The sequence below is a fragment of the Jaculus jaculus genome, chromosome 4 (genome assembly GCF_020740685.1).
Source record: "Jaculus jaculus isolate mJacJac1 chromosome 4, mJacJac1.mat.Y.cur, whole genome shotgun sequence".
Taxonomy (NCBI): Eukaryota; Metazoa; Chordata; class Mammalia; order Rodentia; family Dipodidae; genus Jaculus; species Jaculus jaculus.
The window spans coordinates 155669642-155693290 of record NC_059105.1 but is presented as its reverse complement, the minus strand read 5'-3'; the positions used below and the strand labels follow the sequence as shown (position 1 = coordinate 155693290).

Below are 23649 nucleotides of genomic sequence, written 5' to 3'. Positions count from 1 at the left end.
GCCATTTGCTTTCTAAGTCAATGTATATATAGCTGCTGCCACTGTCTATTGACACTAGACTACAGCCTCTTCAGCATGTCAACATGGACTCAATATGAGCAGGTCTCCAGGGAGTTTCAAGGCATTCAGTGTCAGACTGAGCTGGGTGTGGTGGTGCACATCTTTAATCCCAGCACTTGGGAGGCAGAAGTAGGAGAATTTCCATGGGTTTGAGGCCAGCCTGAGACTACATAGTGAATTCCAGGTCAGCCTGGCCTAGAGTGAGACCCTACCTAAAAGAAAAAAATAGAAAAAGAAAAGGGAAAAGGCATGCACCAGGGTCCGACCGAGAGTGCTGAGGTGTCCAGCTTCTTGACTGGGCAGCTACTATAATCTCTGCTCCTCTAATATGCAGGAGAGGCATAATTGTTCATCTATATGCATTTCTCAAGTTTAAAATAAACTGTTTTCTGTTGTGTTTTTCTCCTCTCTATGGATAATGATAAGTTCTTCGGTATGTATGACTTTCAGGAGTGTGTCATTTAGAAATTAAAGTTTAATGATCTATATGTGAAGTGGTTGATTGTAAATGTCTGTACTATAGAAGAGTTTCTTGGACATGTTACGGGATTATTTAAACAACAAAAAAAATTGGTGTGGGGTTCGATGTAGGGTCTTACTGTAGCTCCGGCTGAACTGGAATTCACTGTGTAGTCTCAGGATGGCCTCAAACTCACAGCAATCCTCCTCCCTCTGCCTCTTGGGTGCTGGGATTAAAGGCGTGCACCACCACCCCTGGCTAAATTTTTTTTTTAAGTTATGGGCCCTGGTGCGCCCATTCTCTCTCTCTCTCTCTCTGCCTCATCCTCTGTCTGTTGCTCTCAAATAAATAAATAAAAATTAAAAAAAATTTTTTTTTAAAGAATCTTAAGTTCGGCATAGTGGCACACACCTTTAAAATCCCAGCACTGGAGTGGTAGAAGTGGAAAGATCAACTATGAACTATGAGTTCAAGAACCCCCTGAGCTACACAGTGAATTTCAGGTCACCCAGGGATGAAGTGAAACCCAATCTTGGGGAGAAAAAAAAAAAGAATCTTTTGCCATGTAACTCAGAATGCATCCACTCTTGTCAGATTCATTACTTTTTTTTTTTCTTTTTCTGATACAAGAGTCTAGCCACGTAGCCCTGATTGACCTGGAATTGGCATGCAGACTGGGATAGTCTCAACCTATGGTGGTTCTCCTGTCTCTGCTCTGTGTGCAGAGAATACAGGCCTGTGGCACTACATTGAGAACAGCTAAATTTAGTTTAGTTTTTTTTTTGGTTTTGTTTTTCATGGTAGGGTCTCACTCTAGCCCAGGCTGACCTGGAATTCACTATGGAGTCTCAGGGTGGCCTCAAACTCACGGCAATCCTCCTACCTCTGCCTCCCGAGTGCTGGGAATAAAGGCATGCGCCACCATGCCCGACTTAGTTTTTGTGTTTTTTTTTTTTTTTTTTTTAAATCTTTATTTATTGCCAGCCGTGGAGCATGAACACAGGAGGCAGAGGTAGGAGGACTGTTGTGAGTTCAAGGCCACCCTGAGACTCCATAGTTAATCCCAGGTCAGCCTGAGCCAGAGTGAGATCCTACCTCAGAAAAAAAAAAATTATATATATACCTACATATATGTATGTGTAGGTATATATATATACCTACACATACATACATACACACACACACATACACATACACATACACACACACACACACATATATATACACACTACACACATGTGCTTGTATGTGTATATGTGAGGCCAGGGTCTCAACACTGCAAACAAACCTGACTTTACATGAGTTCTGGAGAAATGAACCCATACCAGCAGGCTTTGCAAGCAAGCACCTTTAACCACTAAGCCATCTCCCTAGTCCCACCAAATTTCTGACCCTAAATATTTTATTCTAATGCAAGAACATGTCAAAGGACACTTTTGGGGGGGGGTTGAGGTAGGGTCTCACTCAGTAAATGAACCCCTTCCCAGCTTTATGTGAGTGGGTGGGTGGGTGAGAAACTGAACCCAGGCTGCTTGCCTTTAACCACTCAGATAACTCCCCAGCCCCTTACTTTCCTTTTTAAATCAAGAACTTTTACCTCTTTAATTAAATACTATATGACTTCTCTTTGACACGTCAAATTGCTAACATTACTAATGCTAAACTTTGGGTCAATATTAAGTATTAATTAAACACAAGTATCACATTATTCCAACAGTCAGTCTGACAAGCAAGATAGGTAACTGAGTGACTAACTTGTGGTATTATAACATGTGGATACACTGTCATGCTCCTGAAAATAGTTCACGACTTAAAACTTATGAATTATTATGCCTGGCATTTTCCATTTAATATTTCTAGGCCTCAGGTAAATGATACCTTAAAAAGTAAAACAGTAGCCAGGCATGGTGGTGCACACCGTTAATCCCAGCACTCAGGAGGCAGAGGTAGGAGAATTGCCATGAGTTTGAGGCCACCCTGAGACTCCATAGTGAATTCCAGGTCATCCTGGGCTAGAGTGAGACCTTAGCTCGAAGAATCAAAAATTTTTTTTTTTAAAAAGTACCAGGGCTGGAAAGATGGCTTAGCAGTTAAGGCATTTGCCTGTGAAGCCTAAGGATCCATGTTCAACTTTCCAGGTGCTATGTAAGCCAGACACACAAGGTAATGCAAGCACGCAAGGTCACACATGTGCACAAGGTGGTGCCAACATCTGGAGTATGATTGCAGTGGCTGAAGTCCCTAGTGTGGCAAATCTCTCTCATAAAAAAAAATACAAAATATAGTAGCACCAGCAATTCATAAATGGTTATCAAACACACACACTATCTCCAGTAGTAGTCATAGATACATAAACTTTGATAAGAGTTGTTGCATGTATTTATAGTTTATGTGTGTATACAGAGGCCAGAGGAAAATTTTGGGTGTCATCTTCAGAAACAGGCCTACAACATTTTTTTTTCCTTTTAGGTTTTTTAAGGTAGGGTCCTTCTCTAGCCACGATGACCTGGAATTCACTATGAAGTCTCAGGGCAACCTTGAACTCATAGTGATCCTCCTACCTCTGCCTCCCAAATGCTAGGCTAGAATAAGACATTGCCTTTAAAAATAAATAAATAAATAAATAAAAACACCAATTCTTGGGCTGTAATGATTGCTCAGCAGTTAAGGTGCTTGCCTGCCAAGCCTAAGGACCAGGGTTTGATTCCCCAGTGCCCATGTAAAATGAGATGCATGAAGTGATGAATGCACCTAGAGTTTGTTTGCTGTGGCTGGAGGTCCTCGTGCGATCATACTCACTCTCTCTCTCCTCTGAATCTGTCTGCTTGAAAATAAATAAATAAAATATTTTTAAATGTCAATTCCCTACATGCTCTTAGATTTTTTTCTCCTCTATAAAAACAATGAGGTACATAGTGAATTACAGGTTAGCCTGAGCCAGAGTGAGACCCTACCTTGAAAAACCAAAATAAATAAATAAATAAAAGAGTGAGGGCTGGAGAAATAGCTCAGTGATTAAAGGTGCTTGCTTGCAATGTTGAATGGCCCAGGTTCAATTCCCCAGTTCCCACATAAAGCCAGATACACAAAGTAGTGAATGCATTTGGAAGTTGCTGTGGCAGGAAGCCCTGGCATGCCTGTTCTCTCGTTCTCCACCCCCCCCCCCCGCCCCCGGCTCTCTCAGTAAGTACTTTTAAAAAGAAAAACATTGAAAATACAAAAGGATGTTCAATGCAGAAAGTGGGGGGGGAGGGAGGGAATTAACACGGGATTTTTTTTATATAATCATGGAAAATGCTAATAAAAATTAAAAAAAAAAAGAAAGAAAATACAAAAGGATGTGCAGTGGAGGCACAGAATTTCCAACAACTTACTGTTTCAAAGCTGCCTTTGTGCATCAAGTCAATGGGTGGCCGGAATAGATCTGCGAGGGTGGTCAATTTTTTATCTATTGCTCCTCCATTTCTTAATTCCTGTTCTTGCCTAACTGCAACATAGGTAGATGGAAAAGACTCAATTAGCCATGAAAAACTTGAATTACATAATAAAAATCTTTTGTCAACTGAATTACTGAAACATGTTGGATCTCAAACACAAATACAAGATCTACTGATGATTCTGGAAAAAAAAAATGCAAAGAGGATAAAGGAAAAAAAGCCTCAAGATTTAGTAGTCATGCTTTTGAAGGAAGAATTTCTTTTGTTTCTTACTTTTTTTTTGGTTTCCAAGGTAGGGTCTCCCTCTAGCCTAGGCTGACCTGGAATTCACTATGCAGTTTCAGGTTGATCTTGAACTTGTGGCACTCCTTCTCTGCACCCCCATGCCCAGTGCTGGGAAAAAGGCACGCACCACCACACCCAGCGCTAGTTCTAGGTTCCATCTTAACTCGACAAAATTGTAAGACTTACCCATTGCTTCAAAGAGCTTATTATAAATAAGCTACAAAGTCTGCACAAGATTGTTCTCACTTATTATTTAAATATAACTGGTCTTTTCTTAGGATGCAACTGCTACCTCAATGCTGAATCTTCTAAATATGCAAGACCAAAATCTTCCTAACATACTCCACATAAAGATACACTCTATTCCAAACAATGGTAGCCAAAACAATAACAGCTGTTTTGGCAACAGGCCAGTGGCTTTCTCAATCTACAATAACCATTCCTTCCACTGACAGACATCAAGACCCTGAAAGTCAGGGTTCTTTTTATTGTTTTTATTGGAGTTGTTAAGATTATTCAAACTCTAAATTGATAAATTATCACATTTTGTACATTAAATCCTTTCCATTATTATTCTATAATGAAATAAACTAGAATTTGAAACTAGTTTAGAAGGAGTTATCAAACTAGGCATGGTGGCGCACGACTTTAATCCCAGCACTTCGGAGACAGAGGTAGGAGGATTGCCTTGAGTTTGATCCAGGCCACCCTGAGACAGCTTGGACTAGAGTGAGACCCTATCTCGAAAAACCAAATAAATAAATGAATAAATAAAAGGAGTTAATCATCAGAATCTGAATAATTTCATTAAATTTGGGGTTTTTTTTGAAACAGGGTCTTATGTAGCAAGGACGGACTCAAACTTGTAGTGATCCCCCTCCCTCAGCTTTTCAACTGTTGGGATTACAAACATGAGCCACAACTACCATTTTTACTTTTCTTTTTGTTTTTTGGCAAACAGGGTTTTATGTAGACCAGGCTGGCCTTGACCTTGCTGGGTAGCTGAGGATGACTTTGAACTCCTGATCTTCCTGCTTCTACCTCCTAAGTGCTAGGATGATAGGTGATTCACCCCCCCACCCTTGGCTATTGCTGACAAATCACACCCAGGTTTTTGTGTATGCTAGGCAAGTAGTCTACCAACTGAGCTATAGCCTCAGCCCCTTAAGTACAGACGTGAATCCTCACTGCTGTCAGGACTGATAGTACACATTGTTTTCTATGTAACAGGGAGAAAGGGGAAGAAAAAAAACGATAAGCTGATTCGCAGATACCTACTAGTTTCAGTTTGAAAATCCCGGAAACCATCAAATATTGAACGTGCAGGTCGTCGTCTTTTAGGAGCTTTAGAAAAGATGATAGAATTGATTAAATAATTTAAATATTGATTTTGAAATTTCTATAATCATTTCCCATTTACAAATACTCATACTCAAAATGGATCTTAGCCAGGCATGGTGGCACACGCTTTTATTCCCAGCACTCAGAAGAGGAGGTATGAGGATCACCATGAGTTTAATTAAGGCCACCTTGAGACTCCATAGTGAATTCCAGGTCAACCTCAACTAGAGTGAGACCCTACCTTAACAAGAAAAAAAAAATGGAGTCCTACCCCAAAAAGTTTATTTTTATTTATTTATTATTTGAGAGAGTGAGAGAGAAAGCGGTAGATAGAGAAACAGAGAGAATGGGCATGCCAGGGCCTAGCTACTGCAAACAATCTCGAGGCATATATGCTATCTTGCGCATCTGGCTTTAGGTGGGTATTGGGGAACAGAACTGGCGTCTTTAGGTTTCTAAGGCAAGTGCCTTAACCACTGAGCCATCATTCCAGTCTTCAATTTTTCAATTAAAACTCTCAAGTCTTTAATACATAATAACCCAATCATCTTGTTTTACAAATTAGAAAATTGAAGACAGTTATGTGAGAAGAGATCAAGATAAAAGACATAAGAATCCAAATTAATACTTGAATAAGTTTTCTTTCCTTTTTTTTTTGAGACAGATCACATGTAGCCCAGTCTGACCTTGAACTCACTATGTAACCGAGGGTGGTCCTGAACTAATCCTCCTTTTTCTCACAAATGCAGCAAATATTCTTATTATTTTCATGGTGCTTGGGATCAAACCTGGGGCATCAGCCACGCTAGGCATGTACTCTACCACTGAGTTATGGACCCAGTCCTTGGATTAATTACAAACACTAACATTTAAGGACTTAATGTGTTGATCCACATACAGAATTATAAATAAAATTTTAAAAAACTCAACTTTTGGAAAAAGAGGTGTTCCCACTATTAGATAATGTTTAAAAACAGAAAAATAAATAGATCAAGGTCTTCTGCTATGCATGAATGAAACAGTTCTTAAGTGCACATATATGGCAATGAAGAATACAACCAATGGTTCAATTTGGTGCTACTTGGGCTGGAGAGATGGCTTAGCGATTAAGTGCTTGCCTGTCAGGCATAAGGACCTCAGTTTGAGGCTCGACTCCCCAGAACCCATGTAAGCCAGATGCACAAGGGGCGCATGTGTCTGGAGTTCCTTTGCAGTGGCTAGACACCCTGGCATGCACATTCTCTATCTATCTGCCTCTTTCTCTGTCTGTCTGTTGCTCTCAAAAAAAAAAAAAAAATGCCACAGCTTCAGAACCATCGATTCTATGATAAATGACACTACGATAAAAAAGAAAAAATAAATTTAGTATTATTTGAAATGTTCTAACCTTATCAATCCTCTGAAACTGTACTTTTAAGTTGATACTGTCCTAAAAAGCAGTTCTCCAAAACTCTTATGAAGTTATAATAGAGATTGAGGGCTAAGGATACAATGCAGAAGCAGAGTGATTACCCAGCATGTATGAGGTACTGGGTTTGCTGCCCAGCACCATCACCAATAGTTATATAAGATATAATAATAAAAGGCCAGACTGGCTTCTGAAATGTATAAAATTACTATCATTCTCCTCGATATGTAGAAAAATAAGTCAAGCGTAGTTTCAAGTTGAACTCCATTCAATAGCAAGACAGCAGAAAATTCATTTCTTATACTGATCTACTCAAATATACTTTCTGATTTTTCACAAAGACAAGCTTTTTTTTTTTTTTTTGGTTTTTCGAGGTAAGGTTTCACTCTAGCCCAGGCTGACCTGGAATTCACTATGGAGTCTCAGGGTGGCCTCGAACTCACGGCGATCCTCCTACCTCTGCCTCCCAAGTGCTGGGATTAAAGACGTGAGCCACCACGCCCGGCTCACAAAGACAAGCTTTTAAGAGTATTATTCTCCAAAATCTATTTATAGCAATTTTATGAAAAAAAAATGAACAATGCTGTACTACATGTGGAATATTTAGTAAAATAATGTTGGGCTGGATCAAATAGTACAATATTCAGATTTTATAATTTTCCTCTTACCTTTATTTATTATCTATACCATTAAAATCTGTACCTAGTATCTAAGAGTTCCATATCTATGAATCAACCACAAACAAAAAAAATATTATGTAAGTGGGGATAGAGATTCTAAGGCTTGGGAATGAAGCTCAAGGGTGAAGCACTAGCCTAGCATGTGTGACTCCATAGGTTTAATCCCCGGCACTGCACGTCTAGAGCTAGAAAAATGGTTCAGCAGTTAAGGTGCTTGCATGCAGCTAATATCTGTGAAGCCTAAAGACCCAAGTTCAATGCTGGCTTTCCACATAAAGCCAGATGCACAAGGTGGTGCATGTGTCTAGAATTCACTTGTAGTGGCTAGAGGCCCTGGCATACACATTCTCTCAATCTGCCTCTTCCTCTCATAAATAAATAAATGAATAAATAAAATGAAATAAACAAATGCCATCTGTATTGAACATACAGACTCTCTTCTTGTCATTATTTCCTAAACAACAGAACAATCATTAGGAAAGCATTTAAACTATACTGGGCATTGTAAGTAATCTAGAGTTGATATGAGAGGGGCTGGAGGGATGGCCTAGTGGTTAAAGCATTTGTCTGCAAAAACTAAGGGTCCAGGTTCAATTCCCCAGGACCCACATAAGCCAGATGCACAAGGTGGCACATGCGTCTGGAGTTCATGTGCAGTGGCTGGAGGCCCTGGTGTGCCCATTCTCTCTCTCTCTCCCTCTTTCTCTCTGTCAAATTAATTAATTAATTTTTTAAAAAGTACATGAGAAGATGTGCATAGGTAGTATATAAACATTAAGCCATCACATATAAGACATTTTAAGCACTCTTACATTTTGGTATACTTAAAAAGGGGAAAAGGAAAAAGGGAGGGGGAGGCCTAGAACCAATACCTGGTAGTTACCATGGAATAACAGCTATAGCTACACTCCATTTTTATTGTATAATAAATTCTAATGCTGCCAAGTTAAAACTTCATGTTAGGAAAATTCTCAACTAAGGTGCTTTTCAAATCAAAAAATTATGGTTTAATTTTATTTTTTCATTAAAAGCTTATTCTTCCTCCTCTATTCTAGTTTACTCTTGTTCTCAACTTGCAATTTCTCAGAACAATACACATTTTGACACTTCGGTCTGTCAAACCAGAATAAATTCAATCTTCCTTTCTGGGGGTATAGTGGCTAGGTTTGAGGAAGGGACTCACTCTAGCCCAGGCTGACCTGGAACTTATTCTGTAGCTCTAGGCTGACTTCAAACTCCTAGTGAACCTTCTACCTCAGTCTCCCAAGTACTGGGATTAAAGGCCTGGGCTATCACATTTGACTTAACATCTTCCTTTTCTTTCTTCTTTCTTTTTTTTTTGAGGTAGGGTCTCACTGTAGCCCAGGATGACCTAGAATTCACGATGTAGTCTAAAGATGGCCTCAAACTCACAGTGATCCTCCTACTTCTGCCTCCTGAGTACTCAGATTAAAGGCATGCACCATCATGCCCGGCCCATTTTTAAAAATAAAAGAACCAGAGCCAGGCGTGGTGGCTCACACCTTTAATCCCAGCACTTGGGAGGCAGAGGTAGGAAGATCTCAGTGAGTTCAAGGCCACCCTGAGACTACATAGTGAATTCCAGTTCAGCCTGGGCTAGAGTGAGACCCTACCTCAAAAAACCAAAAAAATAAAACAAAGTAAAATAACTACGCCAGGCTGGTGGAGCACACCTTTAATCCCAGCACTTGGGAGGCAGAGGTAGGAGGACTGCTGTGAGTTCAAGGACACCCTGAGAATACTGAGTGAATTCCAGGTCAGCCTAGACTAGAGTGAACCCCGACCTTGAAAAAGACAAACAAAATAAATAAATAAGTAAAACAACTAGCTGGGTGTGGTAACACATGCCTTTATAGGAGGATCGCCATGAGTTCGAGGCCACCCTAAGACTATATAGTGAATTCCAGGTCAGCCTAAGCTAGAATGAGACCCTACCTCAAAAATAAATAAATAAATAAATAAATTTTAAAAATTAAAAAAATAATAAAACAACTAAAAATGTTGTCCACGGACTGGTGAGATGACTCAGCAGTTAAGGTACTTACCTGCAAAGCCTGACCACTAGGTTCAATTCCCCAGTACCCATGTCAATAAAGCTGGATGCAAAGTGTCTCGAGTTCATTTGTAGTAGCTAGAGGCCCTAGTGCACCTATTTCCCTATCTCTGCTTGCAATTAAAATATGCATTTATAAAAATGTTAGGCCACAGTTAAGGCATTTGCCTGCAAAGCCCAAGGATCCCGGTCCGACTCTCCAGGACCCACATAAGCCAGGTGCACAAAGGGGCACATGCATATGGAGTTTGACTGCAGTAGCTGGAGGCTCTGGCACACTCATTCTCTCTCTCTCTCTCTCCCTCCCTCTCTCTCTTTCTACCTCTTTCTCTCTCTCTCAAATAAATAAATAAAATATTTTTTAAAAACTGCTAAGTCATGCCGGGCGTGGTGGCACACGCCTTTAATCTCAGCACTTGGGAGGCAGAGGTAGGAGGATCACCTTGAGTTCAAGGCCACCCTGAGACTGTGGCGTGAATTCCAGGTCAGCCTGGGCTACGTTGAGACTCTACCTTGAAAAACAAAACAACAAGGAAAAAAAAAAAAAAAACAACAGCAAAGCCAGGCATTGTGGTGCACGCCTTTAATCCTAGCACTCGGAGGCAGAGGTAGGAGGATAGCCGTAAGTTCAAGACCACCCTGAGACTACATAGTAAGTTCCAGGTCAGCCTAGGCTAGTGTGAACCCTACCTGGAAAAACCAAATGGAAAAAAAATAAGTTAGTCTCACAAAAGGGTTAATAAGTACTTATCAAACTAACTATACCTTTTCTTTAAAACTGATTAAATGTCCGATTCTTTATTATCTTCTGAATATACCCAGACTGATATAAAAACTCTTTTGGTTGAATTGTGAGTTTTTTTATACAGGATGCCATCAGTTTATGTACAATCAATTTAATAAACTCAAGTGCCATTTGGCACTTGAGCTGGGTAGTAATAAATGCATAAAACAGCCTTTACTCTTCCCTTTTCCTAGTAGTAAAGGTACATGTACAGAGACTGCCCCTTAGGAGAGTGACTGACATGATATTACTATGAAAACCATCCCATTACGTGTTCACAAGCAAACTAATTGGACATTTGTGTTCTAGTACAAATACTTTGGGCCTCGGTCTTCAAATCCCTGGTGGTTTTTTTTTTTAAACTTTTTTTGTTCATTTTTTATTTATTTATTTGAGAGCGACAGACACAGACAGAAAGACAGATAGAGGGAGAGAGAGAGAATGGGTGCGCCAGGGCTTCCAGCCTCTGCAAACGAACTCCAGACGCGTGCGCCCCCTTGTGCATCTGGCTAACGTGGGACCTGGAGAACCGAGCCTCGAACCGGGGTCCTTAGGCTTCACAGGCAAGCGCTTAACCGCTAAGCCATCTCTCCAGCCCATCCCTGGTGTTTTAAATCTGGCTATGAGAATGAAATTATTCCTTGACTTCCTTCTGAGCAATTGTAAATATGTTTATAATTTGGCCTAGAGGTGGCTATTCTTGAGTTGCATTTTTGTTCTATAGATTATCTAATGTGATATACCAACCTTTAAAGTGACATTTAGATAATCCTAATAACTGCGGATTTAACAACCTATTAAAATGCATGCTAGGCATGGTGGCACATGCCTTTAATCCCAGCACTTGGAAAGCTGAGGTAGGAGGGTTGCTGTGAGTTCAAGGCCACCCCTAAGCTACATAGTAAAATCCAGGTCAGCCTGGGCTAGATCAAGACCCTACCCTGGTGTGCCCATTCATATACTCTCTCTCTCCACTCCCTCTCTGCTTGCAAATAAATAAAAATATTTTTTAAAGTATAGATAGATGGGGCTGGAGGGATTGCTTAGTGGTTAAAGCATTTGCCTGCAAAATAAAAGGACCTAAGTTTGAGTCCCCAGGACCCGCATTAGCCAGATGCACAAGGAGGTGCATGCATCTGCAGTTCGTTTGCAGTGGCTGGAGGCCCTGGCATGTTCATTCATATTCTCTCCCTCTCCCTGTCAAATGAATAAATAAATAACAATTCAAAATATATATATATAGGTAGATAGATGGTAGATGACTGACTGGCTGATAGACAGACAGAAAGAGGATAAAGTTTCTAAGAGTATTACTCATCCTCTCCAAAATCTGTAACATTTAGATGAAAGCACTTTCTTCTGGCCATGGTGGTGCACATCTTTAATCCCAGCACTCAGGAGGCAGAGGTAGGAGGATCACCCTAAATTCAAGGCTACCCTGAGACTACACAGAGAATTCCAGGTTAGCCTGAGCTAGAATGAGAGTGTGGCCTTGAAGAAAAAATACTTTCTTTAATCTAACAATGATTTTATTCTCATGATAAGGCAGCAGTATTTTTTGCTAAAATGTCCTTTTTGGCCTTCTGCAATAATTGTCAATTATTTAGTGTGCATCATTACTTATGAATCAACTGTACAATTTTCCTGAAGGAAACACAGAAATGCAGAACAAAGAAAGTTTCTATAATTGAAGTAATTATCTGTGTAAGCCCTCACATCTCTTGGATATTTCATTAAAATCCTAGACAACAATAAAGTCAAATAAAGCTAAGCAAAGGAAGAGGGTTAGCTAGAGAGGGCTTAGCTATAAGGGTACTTGCTTGAGAAGCCTGACTGCCCAAGTTCAAATCCCCAGTACTCACGTAAAGCCAGATGCGTGAAGTGACACATGTACCTAGAGTTCATCTGCAGTGGCAAGAGGCCCTGGTGTGCCCATTCATATCCCTCCCTTCCTCCCTCTGTCTTTCTCTGCAAAAATGATTATTTTTTAAAACGAACTTACCACCAAACAAAGGTTCTGGTTCCACTAATATTTCTTGCTTTTGAGGAATTGGGGCACGTACTTCTTCTCTATTAAAAAAAAAAGTGAAAAAAAATCAAAATGAAAATTGTTTTCTGGTACCCATTTTTCTTCTTCTAATTATTGTGAATGGACTCAATTATTACTTTTAGAATCAAAGTAATTAGGGTAAATTTTAAATAATTTCTACAGACTTACTAGAATTAAGTACATATAGACAGGTAAGATAGTTTACAAAAAAAAAATCAAACATCAAAATAAAGATCTCCATTTCTTTCTTATGATCCCTACCCTGAGTCACTTAAGAAAAAAAATTAGTCATCCAAAATCAAGTAAAAACAACTAGAAAAATACAGAAGTTACTAGAAATAATATAATAAGGAAGCTGGGAAGATGGCTTGGTGGGTAAAATGCTCCCACGCAAGCAAGAGGACCTGAGCTCTGACGTCTAGCACTTATTTTGTAAGTCGGGCCTGGTGGCACTGGGAAGGCAGAGATAAGAGGGTTCCTAGGGCTTTTTTCAGTGAGCCCTGGGCTCAGAGTGAGACTCTATCTTGAAATTAAAGGTGGAGTACAACCGAGGAAGACATTCAACATTGAATTCTGGCTTCCACCCACACATGTACTCTTGCACACATGTATCCACACATACACACATATGTACATATACAAAAATTACATATGTGGTGGGCTGGAAAGATGGCTTAGTGGCTAAGGAGCTTGCCTGCAAAGCCAAAGGACCCAGGTTTGACTCCCCAAAACACACATAAGCCAGATGCACAAGGGGACTCACGCATCTGGAGTTCGTTTGCAGTGGCTGGAGGCCCTGGCGCTCCCACTCTCTCTCTCTACCTGCTCATTTCTGTATTTCTCTCTCAAATAAATAAAAGTGAAATATCTAAAAAAATACATATATGGGGCTGGGGAGATGGCCTAGTAGGTAAAGTATTTGCTGTGCAAGCATGACAACCAGAATTCGAATCCACAGCACCCACATAAATGTCAGACAGGTATGGTGAGTAGTCTGAAATTCTAGAACTTGAGAGGGACCCCTGAAATAAGCTGGCTAGCTCAACTACCTGAATCTGTGAGCTCTGGGTTCATGTGAGAGATCTTGTGTGGTAGTTTGAATGTAAATGTACCCACAGATTCACATGTTTGTGATTGAGGTTTCTGCTTAATCCCTACCTAGTACAGTCTTGGCAGATGGAGACCTGCTGGAGCAAGTGTGTCACCAGGGGAATACCTTGGGGTGGAGTACAGCCCTGTGTGCTCAGAGGAAGTTTGCGTTTGCTGTTCTCTATCTGCTGTGGATATATGATGAAGTGAGTCAGCTTCCTCTGCATGGTGAAGATTCCCCTCAAAACTACCCTGAATTAAAGCCTTTCTTCCCATAAGCTCTTTTGGTCGGTGCTCATCCCAGCAACAAGAATGTAACTACCTCAACTTTCTCAGTAAGTAAGGTGGAAGCAATGAAGGGAGACAGATGCTAGATGTCAACCTCTACCCTGCACATACACGTACACAAATGTGTCCACATGGGCAACATGCATTCATGCACACAATACACACAGATATAAAGCACTACTAGTATGTCAAATAATAAAGTCACAAGGATGTATTAAAGCAAGCATGAACAAACAGGTAACAATGTTAATGCTAGGGTAGGTGTGACTGAGTATTAGAGCTAAAGAAGCTGGATAGGATGGTGCACATCTTTAATCTCAGGACTCAGGAGACAGAGGTAGGAGGATCGTTGTGAGGTTGAAGCCAATCTGGACTTTAGAATGACGTCTAGGTCAGCCTGGGCAAGAGTGAGAATCTAATCCAAAACCAAAACAAAACAAGAGTATGTCCAAAACAGATCCTAGTACACAGAAGAGATAAAGGTAATTACACCTGTTAAAAGCCTATTCTCAGGCTGGAGAGATGGCTTAGTAGCATAAGGTGCATGCCTGCAAAGCCTAAAGACCCTAAGGTTCAATTCTCCAGGTCCCAATTAAGCCAGATGCACAAGGTGGCACATGCGTCTGCAGCACCTTTGCAGTGGCTGGAGGCCTGGTGCACCCATTATTCTCTCTCTCTCTCTCTCTCTCCCCCTCTTCTCTGTCAAATAAATACATACAAAATAAATAAAACATTTCAAAAATACACATCACTATGCCTGGTTTTAATAAAAATAAAGAAATAAACTTCTAAGTAAATCTGTACATATATTGGCACATTTCACTTTACAGGGAGCATATATAATTGCCTCACTCTATGTTAAATTTAATTATGCACTGAACAAATTTTAATCCAATGATATACTTCAACTGGTAAAATAATTCCTATGAAGTAAGACTGAACTGTTATAGATTTAAAGATATACTTGACAATATTAGCTATCAAGAATACTATCAGGGCTGGAGAGATGGCTTAGCAGTTAAGCGCTTGCCTGTGAAGCCTAAGGACCCTGGTTAGCCAGATGCACAAGGGGGCGCACAAGTATGGAGTTCACTTGCAACAGCTGGAAGCCCTGGCGCGCCCATTCTCTCTCTCTCTCCCCCCCCCCTTTCTCTCTGTCTGTCGCTCTCAAATAAATAAATAAATAATACAATGGGGGGGGTATTACCATGGGATCTTTTTTATAATCATGGAAAATGTTTAATAAAATTGAGAAAAAAGGAAAAAAAGAGAATACTATCAGAGTATTTATTGTCTGTAAGTATAAAAGTTGTCTATAAAAAAGCTAAAAATATAAAAAAAGAATGGCAGAATAGAAAAAGGTGAACTAGAGATAAAATTACAGTTAAGGAATTAAGAGACGCTAATAAAAGTTAATTAGCAATACAAATTATCTAAGCTAAATCATAAAGTATCTCAATAGGAAAACATATTGATTAACTAAAAATTATTTTACCAAGAACGGTGGGGCAAGGCTAATAGTTTCTGCTACATCGGAGGCTACAAGAGAATCTAAAGCCTAGAGTTTAGAGTTTTGAGGCCAACAAACAAACAAACAAACAAAAAAAAAAAAAGTAAAACTAGCTGGGCATGGTAGTGCATGCCTTTAATCTCAGTACTCAGAAGGCAGAGGTAGGAGGATCACAATGAGTTTGAGGCCACCCTAAGACTACATAGTAAATTCCAGGTCAATATGGGCTAAAGACCCTACCTCAAAAATAAACAAAAAATAAATAAGTAAATAAAATAAGACAGGTGTGGTGGCGCACGCCTTTAATCCCAGCACTCAGGAGGCAGAGGTAGGAGGATCACTGAGAGTTCGAGACCACCGAGACTACATAGTGAATTCCAGGTCAGCCTTGGCTAGAGTGAGGCTTTACCTCAAAAAAACATTAAAAAGTAAAGTAAAATAGAGTAAAAAAATAATATAACACAAACGGGCTGGAGAAATGGCTTAGTAGTTAAGGCATTTGCCTACAAAGCCAAAGGACACCCGGTTTGATTCCCCAGAACCCAAGTAAACATACATACAAATAAAAATATTCTCTTAGCCGGGCATGGTGGCACACGCCTTTAATACCAGCACTTGGGAGACAGAGGTAGGAGGATCACCATGAGTTCAAGGCCACCCTGAGACAACATAGTGAACTCCGGTTCAGCCTGGGCTACAGTGAGACTCTACCTCAAAAAACCACACATACACACAAAAATTCTCTATCTCTTTCTCTCTCAAATAAAGAAATAAAAAGGGAGGGTAGCTGGAGAAATGGCTCAGCAGTAAAGGCACTTGCCTGCAAAGCCAAAGGACCAAGTTCAATTCCCCAGAACCTGTGTCTGGAGTTCTGAAGTTTGCACTGGCTGGACGCATCAGTGCACCCATTCCTTCTCTCTCTCTCTAATAAATAAAAAAAAATGAATAAAAATAATATTTACATATTTTATTATTAGAGAAAGAGAAAAAGAGAGAGAGAGAATGGCACACCATGGTCTCTAGCCAGTGCAAGCGAATGCCAGATGCATGCACCACCATGTGCATTTGGCTTACTAGAACTTGGGTCCTTAGGCTTCAGAGGCAAGTGCCTTAACCATTAAGCCATCTCTCCAGCCCCCAAAACAATAATTTGTTAAATCTATTTCCTTTTTTTTTATAAATTTTTTTGTTTATTTTTATTTATTTGAGAGAGACAGAGAGAGAGAGAGAATGGGCACACCAGGGCCTCCAGCCACTGCAATTGAAATCCAGATGCATGAGCACCCTTGTGCATCTGGCTTACGTGGGTCCTGGGGAATCGAACTTCAAACTGGGGTCCTTCAGCTTCACAGGCAAGCGCTTACTGCTAAACCATCTTTTCAACCCTTAATATATTTCTTTAAAAAGAAGTAAAACTAAAATAAAGATGAAATGCTAGCCGGGCGTGGTGGTGCACGCCTTTAATCCCAGCACTTGGGAGGCAGATGTAGGAGGATCACTGTGAGACTGAGGCCACCCTGAGAATACAGAGTGAATTCTAGGTGCTAGAGTAAGATCCGATCCTACCTTGGGGGGAAAAAAAAAAGTTTGTGGGGACTGGAGATATGGCTTAGCAGTTAAAGCACTTGCTTGTGAGGCCTAACCAGCCAGGTTCAACTCACCAGAACCCACATGGTGGCACATGTGGCTGGAGTTTGTTTGCAATAGCTACAGGCCCTGACACACCCATTCTCTCTTGATATCTGCCTCTTTCTCATTCTCTCGAATGAATGAATGAATGAATAAATAAGTAAATAAAAATAGTTTTCAAAAGAAGAGCTTTAGGCTAAGGAGGTCATTGGATAGTGTTTGCTGTATAAGCACGAGGACTTGAATTCAGATCTCTGGCTCTCATGTGGTGAATTCCATGTCAGCCTGCACTACAGGGAGACCCTATCTTGGAAAACAAACAAAAAAATTGGGGAAGATGGAAATTGAGAAAGAGAGAGAATGGACGCATTAAGACCTTGGCCCTGCAATTAAACTCCAGACGCCTGGGTCACCTAGTGGGCATGTGTAACCTTGCACTTGCCTCACCTTTGTGTGTCTGGCTTACAGGGGATCTGGAGAGTTGAACATGGGTCCTTAGGCTTCACAGGCAAGTGCCTTAATTACTAAAGCATCTCTCTAGCCCCCTCCCCAAAAATTTTAAACTAATAGTCAAGTGGAAAAGCCATGCACGGTGGCACATGCCTGCAGTGCTTCCACTTGGGAGGCTCAGATAGGGGGATCTCTCATGAGTTTGAGGCTAGCGTGCAGCTACAGCATGAGTTCCAGGTTGGCCTGGGCTATCCAGTGAGACACAGGCTTGTGTTCTGGAAACAGCCAGGAGCAGTGTGAAGCAGGAGTGCCGGCATGGAGACTAAATGGAGCTGTCAGGATGAACCGTGGGTTGCAGTGGAGACCCAGTGGCGATGCCGGGACTACGAAATGGCTGCTAAGGAGAGCTAGCTGCTGGCCCTGGATGAAGTTTTCCTGGACTGTGAGTAGCCTACCTGGAGAGGTGGAATTGTAACGCCAGAGAATTGATGCTGGTTAGGACTTAGAGGCTTGTCACTGGCAAGAGTTGTTGGTCTTGGAGCTACAGAGTTTGATATTTGCCTTGATTTGTATTTACTGAATATTCTTTGCTATGCCCGGTGCCATCTTTTGCAGTGGGAATGTATATTTTGTGCCATTATGGGTATTTCTGGGAGTTTTTGGTATTATGGTTCGGTTAAAAGACCTTGGACTAGCTGGCCATGGTGGCACATGTCTTTAATCCCAGCACTTGGGAGGCAGATGCAGGTGGATCACCAGGATCACCATAAGTTCGAGGCCACCCTGAGACTACATAGTGAATTCCAGGTCAGTCTGGTCTAGAGTGAGACCCTACCTCCAAAAAAGAAAAGACCTTGGGGCTGGAGAGATGGCTTAGCGGTTAAGCGCTCGCCTGTGAAGCCTAAGGACCCCGGTTCGAGGCTCAGTTCCCCAGGTCCCACGTTAGCCAGATGCACAAGGGGGCGCATGCATCTGGAGTTCGTTTTCAGAGGCTGGAAGCTCTGGCGCGCCCATTCTCTCTCTCTCTCCCTCTATCTGTCTTTCTCTCTGTCTCTGTCGCTCTCAAATAAATAAATAAAATATTTAAAAAAAAAAGACCTTGGACTATGGGAATGTTTGAACATCATTGGGATTGATAAAAACTATGGTGACTTTTGGCCGGGTGTGGTGGTGCATGCCTTTAATCCTAGCACTCGGGAGGCAGAGGTAGGAGGATGGCTGTGAGTTTGAGGCCACCCTGAGACTCTATAGTGAATTCCAGGTCAGCCTGAGCTAGAGTGAGACCCTACCTTGAAAAACAAAAAACAAAAACAAACAACAACAACAAAAAATCTCTAGGGGCTTTTAAAGTTGAATGAATGCATTGCATTTTAAATCATGTATGGTTATCAGTTCATGGAGGCCAGAGGTGGAATGTGGTGTTGATTCAAGTGTCCCCCCATAAACTTAGGTGTTCTGAATGCTAGGTTCCCAGCTGATGAGAGATTTGGGAATTAATGCCTCCCGGAGGCAGTGCATTGTTGGGGGTTGGCTTATGGGCATTATAATCAGTGTCCACCTTATGTTGGCCAGGGGGTGATGTCCATCCTCTGCTCATACCATCATTTCCCCCTGGCATAATAGAGCTTCCCCTAGATCTATAAGCCAAATAAACCCTTTATTCCCAAAAGGTGCTCTTGATCTGGTGATTTCTACCAGCAATGAGAACCTGACTGCAACAACCCCTCAGGCTCACTGGCCAGTTAACTTAATTGGTGAGTTCCAAACAAAGGAGAGACCCTGTCTCAGAAAAGGTGGTCAGCAGCTGACAGAAAGCTGGAAGAAGCCATTCTACATGTAGTTCAATAGGAGAAACAGATATCACCAGAGAAGATACTCAAAAGTGTACACTTCAAGCCCTGTAATTGGCCAGCTAGGCCAATGAGCCAACAGGTACAATAGTGGCATGTCTTTCATGTTGGAAACCAACTGCCCTCCAATTGGACTGGAGGCCCACTCCATTGGGCGGGTGTGTGTGTGGGGGGGAAATACATCCTTGATACTGAAAACATAAAACAGGGGTAGTCATGAGCCCTGGGGGTGTAACATCTGCCTATGTCTAGAAAAATGTATATACTATGCTTATCAAACTGCCCAGTAAGGACTTCTCTTAATATTCATACCCTTATATTAACACTACTCTCACTTTGGGTAGAGAACCTTCTCTTTTCAGATGGCAGTGACCTTGGGATGACTCAGAAGGTAACATAGTGTTGGAAAGGAGTGACTGGAGTACTGAGTAACATCTCGATCACACCTTCCAAGACTCAGGGTCTAATGTGGAAGAGGTAACGAAAAGAGCCAAAGGAAGGGTAGGACTCCTTACCTTACAACATGCTCCTCCAGACACAAAATGGTCTGAATATCCATGACCTCACAGTGCCTGACACTACCTACACAAGACCATCATAAGAGGAGGAAAAGACCATGACATCAAAATAAAAGAGAGACTGATTGAGATGGAGAGGGGATATGATAGAGAATGGAATTCCAAAGGGAAAAGTGGAGGGGGGTATTACCATGGGATATTTTTTATAATCATGGAGAATGTTAATAAAAATTGAGAAAAAAATAAAAATAATAGGGACCAAAAAAAAAAAAAATGTGGTCAATACCTGAGCAATGTACACCTGAGGTTGTGTTCTAACCTCCACAAAGATGCTCGTATGTGCTCATGTGCACACACACATGAACATGAACACACACACACACAACCAACAGCAGCAGCAGCAACTACTAATAGGGCTGAAGAGATTGCTTAGCAGTTAAGGCGCCTGCCTGTGAAACCTAAGGACCCAGGGCTTGATTCTCCAGTACCCACATAAGCCAGATGCACAAGGTGGCGCATGCATCTGTAGTTGATTTAGTGGCTAGAGGCCCTGGCATGCTCATTCTCTATCTGACCCCCCTCCTTCTCTCTCTCTCTTTCACTCTTTCAAATAAATAAATAAAATATGTAATTGAAAAAGAAACCTAGGGCTGGAGAGATGTCTTACTGGTTAAGGCACTTGCCTGCAAAGTCTGAGGACCCATGTTCAACTCTCCAGATCCCATGTATGCCATATGCACAAACACAGGTTTGCACATGCTAAGTGGTGCATGCACCTGAAATTTGACTGCAGTGTGAGGCCCTGAGGTGCCACTTCTCTCTCTCTCTCATAAAAAGTAAAATAAAATGAACTGGGTGTGGTAGTGCACGCCTTTAATCCCAGCACTTGGAGGATCACTGTGAGTTCGAGGCCATTCTGAGACTACAGAGTGAATTCCAGGTCAGCCTGGAGTAGAATGAATCCCTACCTTGAAACACCCCCCCCAAAAAAAGGTCTGGGCAAGTATCATACCTAGCCTAAGCTACCCAGTGATAAAATGCTCAAAAATACACAAAACACCCCAAATACATTTGGGTGCAATGGCCTGTTCATGTCTCATAATTTTCCAAAGACTGCTGAAGTAGTAACCAACAGGCAATTACTTTAAATGCCTACCAAACAAATATAAAGGGCTAAAACACCAATTTTTTTCTTTTGCTATTTATTATATTCTCAATGTCTTATACTTTTAAACACTGGGGATGCTTTTCATGTAATAAATAATAAAAACGAAGGACTAAATTTTTTTAAATTACATTATTTAGTTGTTGGTGCTAGAGGGTTAACCCCAGGCCCCGTGCACGCTAGCATACATTCTACCACTAAGCCACATCTTCAACCTTAGGTTTGTGTTTTTCTTCTTCCTGAGGTAGGGTCTAACTCTAACCCAGGACAATGCAAAAAAAAAAAAAAAAAAAAAAAAACAACAGGAGCTTTTATGGACTTCCATATCTGAAGCTTAACTGTTTTCTAGCTTGGAAAATGGGTTTGATTTTGTTTCCCCATAGGTAAAATAATGATGATGAAGATGCCAATCTATAAAATTCTTTTTGCTGGCTGCTCTAAGACACATAAAACCCCAGCTCCAGGATTCCACTAGCCTATTAACTTTTAAGATTTCACATGGAGGGGGGAGGCAGAGGATAAAGAAATATGAATTGTTAAAGGCATGTGCTTATAAAGCCTACTGGTTCAATTCTCCTAGTACCCACTAAAGCCAGGTGTACAAAGTGGCATATGCATCTGGAATTCATTTGCAGTGGCAAGTGACCCTGGTGTGTACCCCCTCACACACACACACACACACACACAAACACACACACACACACTTGTCCCCTCCACTCATGAAAATATTTTTACAGACCTCACATACAATCCACATATTTCTTGATGTTTGGAAAGGAGAGGAGGGTTAAGTTATAATAGACATGACAGTGTTCTAGACAATTAAGGTACATAAGCACAAAAATTTCCACGATACTTTTTCAGAAGCTTTCAACCATTTAAGTTTTTCAAAACCAGAAAATTGACTTAAGCTGATAAAAATGCAACTTCTTAATTTAAGCAAGGGGTAGCTCCTAGCAATAAATAGTAAGTTCATACTCGGTGTGTGGTCTGACAGCAGAGACACTTGCTGAACTGGTACTGGGCTCCTCAGCAATTCCTCCACCATCCAAAAACATAGTGACTGCCATCTCCAGATTATTGTTGCAAGCTTCAAGCATATGTTTTCCTACACTTTCACTTGCACCTGAAACAGCAAGAGGAAGAGAAAAAAGTTATAGAGAGAAAACAAAACTTTCTCATATCCAGCTCACATTGAAATACAGAATTCCCAAGCAAATCAATAATCCTTTTCCCCTTTAAAATGAATGACCCTGGGACAAGGTGATAAAGCCACTTGCCATGCAAGTGTAAATGCCCGAGTTCAGATCTCCAGAACCCATGCACAATCCAGAAGCTGTGGTGGGCTTCTGTATTCAGAGCATACGACGGGCAAGATGAGAGGCAGAGACAGGAGAATTTTCCTGAAGCCAGCTAGCCTGACAATCAGAGCAGTGAAATAAGAACTAGACCCTGCTTCATATGAGGGGGAAAGCAAGAACAGAGACTTGAAATGTGTTGTGTCTTTAGCGTGAACATGCCTATACGCACACACATGGACACATACACATACATCTGAAGGGGACTCAGGAGAAAGCTAGCGTCTTCTAGGCAGTTTCAATTAGGGACAGGAGCCCAAAAAGGAAACCAGAAGATGCCACCCACTCTTGGCAAGAAACAATGGCTGCAATGCAGAGTCTAGCACACTACCTAGGTGGACTGGCCTTTGGGGTCAGGCCCCTTGAATCTGCAAACCAATCAGGACTTTCATCGACAAACCTGAATCCAAGAAAGAATGCATTTTCAATCAAATATAAAGGCTTGTCCTTGCTGTTCCCACCACTCTGTGACTTCTGTCTGGACACATGCTAAGCCTGGCTTTCCCCTAGAGTTTTTTTTTGTTTTGTTTTGTTTTGTTTTTGGTTTTTTGAGGTAGGGTCTCACTCTAGCCCAGGCTGACCTGGAATTCACTATGTATTCTCAGGGTGGCCTTGAACTCCTGGCGATCCTCCTACCTCTGTCTGGGATTAAAGGCCTGCGCCACCACGCCCGGCTTCCCTAGAGCATTTTTGCTTGCCCTTGGTAGTTTTTTTCCTTGCCATCTATTTGTTTTATGCTTTCATATGGTTGTAAGGGGAAACTTCTCCCCTTTATTACATGTATGATTTTTCTCTCATCTTTCAGTCTATCATGTTGTTTTTATTTTACACTACACATCTGCCACGTAGTTATTTCCTTAAAGTCTCTGGGCCTGCTACCTGTGTAATTTCTCTAAACTTAGGGCAACCATGGGTATAACTTTTTACTAACCATTTCTCACCTGTATTTTCTGGTCTCTGCTATTCTTCCTTAGGCCATCACCACTTGCTCTCTTAACTTCTTCCATGGGGAGGCTCAGGGCAGATGCTGTGCCTTCCACACACATGCATGTTTCTTCTAAACCTCCCAACTAAAGCTCTTAGGTTCTATCTTCTACATGCTCTGCTCCAGCCTCTTCCTAGACCTCAAAGTCTCTTAAATGAACCTCAAGAACTATGCTGGGTCTTCCACACAAGTGTGTTTTCTATCTTCCATGTGCTAGTGACTCTGCTC

General features: G+C 41.3%; 1 protein-coding gene across 2 annotated transcripts in view; it reads right to left on the bottom strand.

Annotated features, from left to right (window-relative positions):
• Positions 1-23649, bottom strand: part of Ubxn7 (UBX domain protein 7) — a 79323-nt gene that overhangs the window by 23698 nt on the left and 31976 nt on the right. For both annotated transcript variants that reach the window (XM_045147720.1, XM_045147721.1), the window contains exons 2-5: positions 22057-22204; positions 12532-12599; positions 5521-5586; positions 3895-4007 (exon numbers count right to left, since the gene is read on the bottom strand). In XM_045147720.1, coding sequence (XP_045003655.1) covers positions 3895-4007; positions 5521-5586; positions 12532-12599; positions 22057-22204 — 395 coding nt within the window. The remainder of the gene's footprint in view (positions 1-3894; positions 4008-5520; positions 5587-12531; positions 12600-22056; positions 22205-23649) is intronic.